The sequence below is a fragment of the Asparagus officinalis genome, chromosome 5 (assembly GCF_001876935.1).
Source record: "Asparagus officinalis chromosome 5, Aspof.V1, whole genome shotgun sequence".
NCBI classification, from domain to species: domain Eukaryota; kingdom Viridiplantae; phylum Streptophyta; class Magnoliopsida; order Asparagales; family Asparagaceae; genus Asparagus; species Asparagus officinalis.
In genome coordinates, this window is record NC_033798.1 from 90,665,572 (window position 1) to 90,672,219 (window position 6,648).

At 40.7% G+C, this 6,648-nt stretch overlaps 2 protein-coding genes across 3 annotated transcripts in view; both read right to left on the reverse strand.

Moving 5' to 3' along the window:
• Positions 270-5,239, reverse strand: LOC109840126 (heat shock protein 81-1). 2 transcript variants are annotated; one of them, XM_020408647.1, is made up of 4 exons: positions 5,035-5,239; positions 3,310-3,729; positions 580-2,079; positions 270-529 (listed from the first exon to the last, which is right to left on the reverse strand). In XM_020408647.1, exons 1-4 carry the CDS (start codon positions 5,158-5,160, stop codon positions 473-475), a joined length of 2,103 nt encoding a protein of 700 aa, XP_020264236.1. In that variant the 5' UTR covers positions 5,161-5,239; the 3' UTR covers positions 270-472. The 2 variants fall into 2 exon arrangements, with proteins under 2 accessions (XP_020264236.1, XP_020264235.1); XM_020408646.1 differs by having other exon boundaries at positions 270-2,079.
• Positions 6,312-6,648, reverse strand: part of LOC109840127 (sodium/hydrogen exchanger 6-like) — an 18,299-nt gene continuing 17,962 nt past the window's right edge. The window contains exon 23 of the mRNA XM_020408648.1: positions 6,312-6,592. The gene's annotated coding sequence lies outside the window, so the exon portion shown is untranslated. The remainder of the gene's footprint in view (positions 6,593-6,648) is intronic.

Here is a 6,648-nt window from a genome sequence, read left to right on the forward strand (position 1 = left end):
CAAGGGAAATGCCGCTCAAAGCCCGGTGAGCAATATCATCTTTTCCGAGCCCACGAATATATGACCAGTGAAATGAAAAGAGGCGCTAGCAGCATTACTCCTCGGTCATCGGTTTCAATAGGATCGGAACAAGGGGTATCATTCGAGGTGAGGAGCGAAGTTATTACATAAAATGTTCAGGGTAAGCACCACCGACGGGGCCTCAGCGGCAGCCGCCCAGGAAGCAAGGATCACACGGCACAAAACTCAGCAGAAGCAAGGGAACCGAATGCAAATAAGCACACGCATGAACTCCCAACTAACTTTCATCTAAAAGCATAACTGTAGTTAATAACGAAGACAGCTAGACAGACACCACAGAACAGGATAAAGAAAAACAAATGGGGGTAAAAATAAGGTTTCCGGAACAAGCATCGGAAACTTGCGCGAAATTAGACTGCGAACTGGCTAGAGAGTTTTTGAGGGGCGGTGCTTAGTCAACTTCTTCCATCTTGCTGCCCTCGGCATCAGCGTCCTCGAGGGGAGGCATGTCAGTATCGGCATCAGCAGCAGCCTCATCGCGTCCTCGAGGGGAGGCATGTCAGTATCGGCATCAGCAGCAGTCTCATCCTCGTCAATGCTCAACCCCAGCTTGAGCATCCTGTGGATCCTGTTGCCGAAGGTGTTAGGGTCGTCGAGGCTGAAACCAGAGGTCAAGAGCGCAGTCTCAAACAGCAGCAGCACGAGATCCTTCACCGACTTGTCATTCTTGTCGGCCTCTGCTCTCTTCCTCAGCTCCTCCATGATGGCGTTCTCCGGGTTGATCTCCATGGTCTTCTTGCTCGACATGTAACCAGCCATGCTCGAGTCCCTCAACGCCTGAGCCTTCATGATTCTCTCCATGTTGGCAGTCCAGCCGTACTCTCCAGTGACTAAGCAGCAGGGGGAGTCGACCACACGGTCAGAGACCACGACCTTCTCCACCTTGTCACCGAGCACCTCCTTGATGACCTTGCAGAGCCCCTCGAACTTCTCCTTGAGCTCTTCCTTCTTTTTCTTCTCATCCTCGCTCTCATCCAGCTTCAATCCCTCCTTGGTCGCAGACACCAGCTTCTTCCCCTCAAATTCCTTCAGCTGACCCACAGCATACTCATCAATAGCATCAACCATATACAGAACCTCGTAGCCCTTCTTCTTCAGCTTCTCAAGGAACGGGGAGTTCTCAACGGCCTTCTTGCTCTCCCCGGTGATATAGTAGATATCATTCTGCCCCTCCTTCATCCTTGTCACGTAGTCCTTCAGGCTAGTGAGCTCATCGCCACTCTTGGTAGAGTGGTACCTCAGGAGCTCAGCTAACTTGGACTTGTTCTGAGAATCTTCGTGGATTCCAAGCTTGAGGTTCTTGGAGAATGCCTCATAGAACTTGTTGTAGTCTTCCTTGTTCTCAGCAATCTCAAAGAAGAGCTCGATGCACTTCTTGACAAGGTTCTTGCGGATAACCTTCAAAATCTTGTTCTGCTGCAACATCTCCCTGGAGATGTTGAGTGGAAGATCCTCAGAGTCGACAATTCCCTTGACGAAGCTCAAGTACTCAGGGATTAGCTCCTCGCAGTTGTCCATGATGAAAACACGGCGCACGTAGAGCTTGATGTTGTTAGGCTTCTTCTTTGTGTCAAAGAGGTCAAATGGAGCCCGCTTTGGGACGAAGAGGACGGCCTTGAACTCAAGCTGACCCTCCACGGAGAAGTGCTTCACAGCGAGGTGCTCCTCCCAATCATTGGTGAGACTCTTGTAGAAGGCAGCATACTCTTCCTTCGTGATCTCCTCAGGTTTCCTCATCCAGATTGGCTTTTGCTTGTTGACCAGAGCCCATTCATGGGAAACCTCCTTGATCTTCTTCTTTTTCTTCTCTTTCTCTTCCTTCTCCTCATCAACATCTTCTACCTTGCCTTCCTCCTCTTTCTTCTCTTCCTCCTCATCTTCATCGTCAGAGATTTCTTTCTCAGTGGTCTTCTCTGTCCAGAGAGAAATTGGGTAACTGATGAACTCAGAGTGCTTCTTGATCAGATCCTTGAGACGGCGCTCCTCAAGGTATTCCAACTGTGCATAAATGATAACAACAATCAATAAGAGCACAGGTAAATAAATAAATAAATAAAAGAAGAAGAAGAAGAAGAAGAAGATCAACAACCACCATTTTACAGGTACAATAGTACAGGTCAAATGTGCAAAAGGAATGGTGTCCCTAGACCACAAGGGGTCATAATCTCTTGGGTATTCATGAAGTATTTAACATTAAGCACCAAGCAAATGACACAAACAAAGAGAGATCTTTCCCACAAAATAGTACAAACAAAAGAATTTTCTACAACCAACTCACACATAAGCACGCATCATATGCTCTTTCCTACATACAATGCCACACAAGGTTAGGGATTCATAGTAATTTAACGCATCATACCCTGCTTCAGGAAAGAGCCCGTTATTCTTTCCATGAACATCAAGATCATATTTGATTAAAGTAACATGAACACTGAAACAGCCACATACCGCTCATGGATTAATCGATAGACACATTCATACTAATTGTTAAAAATATATAATGCTTTTACGCGTGTAAGGTTTCTTTATCTGGTAAGGGTTTGGGGCTCAGGAGATGCAGCGAAAACTATCTGTCGTCTAGGAGAAATTACAAAATTACTTTCATAATAAACTAATGCCAACTCAAGTTCATAGCAAAGTGTTAGAAAGACCACTCATTAATCTATAAGCTTCCTATCCTAGGAATCTGAAGATTAAATCTGCAACCGACTACACCAACGAAATTGACTTCTCACTTTTCTGTTCATAATAACAGGCCTATGTATTAAGATAAATTTCCTATAAGCTTCTAAAGGAGGAATGATTGTAAGTAATCCTAATGGAGCAGGGTAATTTAAAGCTGCCTGAACCTATGGCTGCTATATATAGGCAGACGCATTATCATGGATAAAGTGAACGGATTATTTAGCCAATTTCTATTCAGCCTGCAACTTGCACACATTACATTCTGTTAAACCTGTCTGGTATAGAGATACCCCAATATCCTTTAAAACAAGTTCAGGAACAAGTCAAATTTGTAGTGTTCTTTAACGTCCCAGATTTAATAGAATCACTCACCGGCCACATTGAGCCTACTGAACACACAAACTACCAGGATTACATTTCTCCATGCAGTATAAAGCAAAGGACAATGAATTACAATGTCACCACAGAAACATCTAAAAAAAACACTCAACAGATGAAATTAAGAACATCCCATGAACAATAAGATTGAGATAGTAATAGTACCTGATCCTCCTTCAGGAAAAGAGTGATCTTGGTTCCCCTTCCAAGGCTCTCTCCAGAGTCTCTGGTAACTGTGAAAGACCCTCCAGCTTGAGATTCCCAAATATACTGCTCATCATCATTGTGCTTAGTGGTCACAACCACTCTCTCAGCCACAAGATATGCGGAGTAAAACCCCACACCAAACTGACCAATCATGCTAACATCAGCACCAGCAGCCAATGCCTCCATAAACTCTTTGGTTCCAGACCTTGCAATGGTACCGAGATTGTTGACCAAATCAGATTTGGTCATCCCAATTCCACTGTCAATGATTGAGAGGGTGTTGGTGGCCTTATCGGGGACAATGTGGATGAAGAGCTCAGGCTGGGCATCCAGCTTGCTCTTGTCAGTAAGGCTCTCAAATCGAATCTTGTCCAGTGCCTATTGATAAAAAACATTGAAGATAAATTAGGGCACTCAGTATTTAATTATTGATACTTTCTTCAACAACCTCTTGCTCAAAGAAGTAAACCATAAGAATATGGTTAAAAAGAAAAAAAAAATTAAAGAAGCCAAGGCAATACCACAACAAAATCAGGCAATCACCATATACTGGCAAAAAAAGAGTATTTATATTCCTTTATAACAAAAACAGTGAGGGTTAGAAATTTTGAAGAAATCATGGAAACCTACACTATTTTATATAAAACAATGCGAGGGTAAGCAAATTTGAAAGATTCATGGAAAATTCCTCTTTTCCCTTAGCTTTGGTCTTAGGAAAACTTTTTGTTTGTTGAACAAAAGGAAAAAACCCCTCGGCTCCAAAAATTTACGCTCGTGCTAATTTTTTTAATATAAGAGTAATTTTTTATGACTGAGAAGGAATTTTTGTCTTGTCTGGTCACAAACTTGTCATGAGACGCAGAACGGTGCTAAATTAAGGGATTAAATGACAAATTTTTGGTGAGATTTAGTGGGATAAAAAAGTTCAAGGGGCTACGTGCAATAACTCATAAAGTTCCACAGGAGCTAGCGGAATGAAAAAGGTTCAGGGGATTAGGCGCAACACCACCAAAGTTCAGGGGTTTTAGTGCAACACCTCCAAAACTTCAGGGGTTTCTGATAACATATATAACAACTTTTTTTTTGCATATACTCCCCTCGAAATACAGTATTTTAATTCTCATATTGCAGCCATTAATTTTAGACTTTAGGATATCATTTGAAATGCAATTAATCATCAATAAACAAGCTTTGATGTGCATTACACGTGCAACAATGCTAGTTATACATCAAGCAATTTCAGAAGAATAATGACAAAAATTAACCTAACAGATATAAAATCATTTAACTATTCCTAACTATTGCCGAAACTAACAGCACTAGCATTCTCTCCCTACAAAAATGACAAACAAAATTGTGGAAGATCCAAAAGAATATTATTATAGATCCCAAACGTAATTGAAGTATTCTTTTTTTCCCCCAATTTTTAATTTGGAATCTGAGTGTTGTGATGAGAAAGAGATCAACAAATCAGTACTTGGGAAAATTTAAACCCTAAAAATTTAAAATAAAATAAAAGAGCCTACATGTCCATAAATACAACTAAATCATGCATCAAAACACATTAACATTAATCACATACTCAACAAAGTTATAAACAACACTAATCATGGATAGCCTGATTTAAATTTCAAATATCTACATAAACAGAGGGAATGTCGAGATCAGGGTTTCGATGCTCACATCGGACGCGTTGCTGATGAGTTCGCGAAGGAAGATCTCCTTGTTGGAGTAGAAAGTGTTGATGATCAGACTCAGCAACTGGTTGATCTCGGCCTGGAAGGCGAACGTCTCGGTCTCGGCCGCCATTGCTCTCAAGGACTGCGAAAGAGAGAGCTAGGGTTTGAAGAGTGACGACTTTCAGAGAGGTCTAGGGCTGAGATGGAGGCGAGCTTATATAGGGCCGCCATTGTCGAAGGAAGAAAAAAAAAAACCTGAAAAAGACGAGAGCTTGATCGCCTAGGGTTTTCGAAGAGAAATGGAGGGCGAGAGTTGATCTGAGCTTTTGAGAGATCTAGGGCACGCTGAGAAAAGGAGGGAGCGATCGATCACGTACATATAGCAGAGCGAAGATGGGGTTCTAGAGAGTTCGGTCCGGTCCTGCGTTATTTTGTGCCCTTATTGAAACGGCCGGTTCCGAGAGGCTAGGCTTCTAGATTCTTCTGTGATTGGTGGGGAGTGGATTTTGTTGGTTGGGTGATTAGCCCAAATGGTACAATAATTATGAGATAACCCCCCACAACTTTCAAAGTATCGGAAAATCCTCCTTAGAAGTTATCAGAAAACCACCTTTCATTTCAAGATTTTTTGAGAATGCACTCGTAAAAGTGTGAATCACATTATTCACTTGAACAAATATCCTTCTGCATAATTTTAACTATCCACGTAAAAAATTATGGTTAACAATGTTCTGGTCTTTTTAATAAAAGTTACAGGGGGTTTCGAATAACCCCTAAACTTAAGAGGGTTTTCTGATATTCTGAAAGTTACGGCGATTGATAATCAATCAAATTAAGGGGATTTAGTTTTAATTAATCTATTGTAGAGTTTGCTTTTATTTTAAAGGATATCCTGTTATTTAACTTAATCTACTAGTAGAGTGCAATAGTGGGTCTAATAATGAACTTTATGTCAAAGGCTAGTTGAACTAAAACAATATAATTCTGTCTAAAAGAAACAGAAGCCAAGATGATGATATTTCAGATTGTGTAGCTAATTCTATTTAGATCGGGATGGTATTATTTAAGTAAAACTAGTTTTTTAATTATAAACTCTAAGTTTTCTTTGGGGACGTTTACCTAAACCTACTTTAAGAATTAGGAGTCTTGTAAACTTTTTAAGAATGTCTTTTTAATATTTCATGCAATGATGAAAGATTTGTTGCTAGAATTTAAAACAAATGATCAAAGTAAACCCCATGGCAACTAGTTCATAACATAACATTCAATCAGTCGCATATGAGATCTTGAGCAAAGAATCGCTTGGATTATTCTTTTCTTCTTGATGCGGAGAAGTACCAGATGAGCTGGAGGTCGTACCCTGCGAATCGCGTTACCATTTGCCACAGCATTCAGGGTTCTCTCTCGTTACCTTTGCATTCAGTTTCTTCACATTCCAAATTAACGTATAATTAAATATCAAATATTTGTTCAGTAACAAAAACATTTCAACATAATTGCTGTTTATCGTGTAGTAGCTACACAACAGACGCAGGCAAGAAAAAGCTTCGTTATGCAGCCTCCTGCGGAGAAGAAAAAAAATTAAGAAAAGCTAAATATTTATTAAAAGAACATTTAA

What these genes read in the sequence shown, in the direction of transcription:
- LOC109840126 (XM_020408646.1), bottom strand. Translation starts at nt 5,160, where the DNA reads ATGGCGGCCGAGACCGAGACGTTCGCCTTCCAGGCCGAGATCAACCAG. An exon ending in TCATCAGCAACGCGTCCGAT is followed by an intron (nt 3,730 to 5,034) that starts GTGAGCATCGAA and finishes TTTTATCAATAG; the next exon opens with GCACTGGACAAGATTCGATT. An exon ending in TTTTCCTGAAGGAGGATCAG is followed by an intron (nt 2,080 to 3,309) that starts GTACTATTACTA and finishes ATTTATGCACAG; the next exon opens with TTGGAATACCTTGAGGAGCG.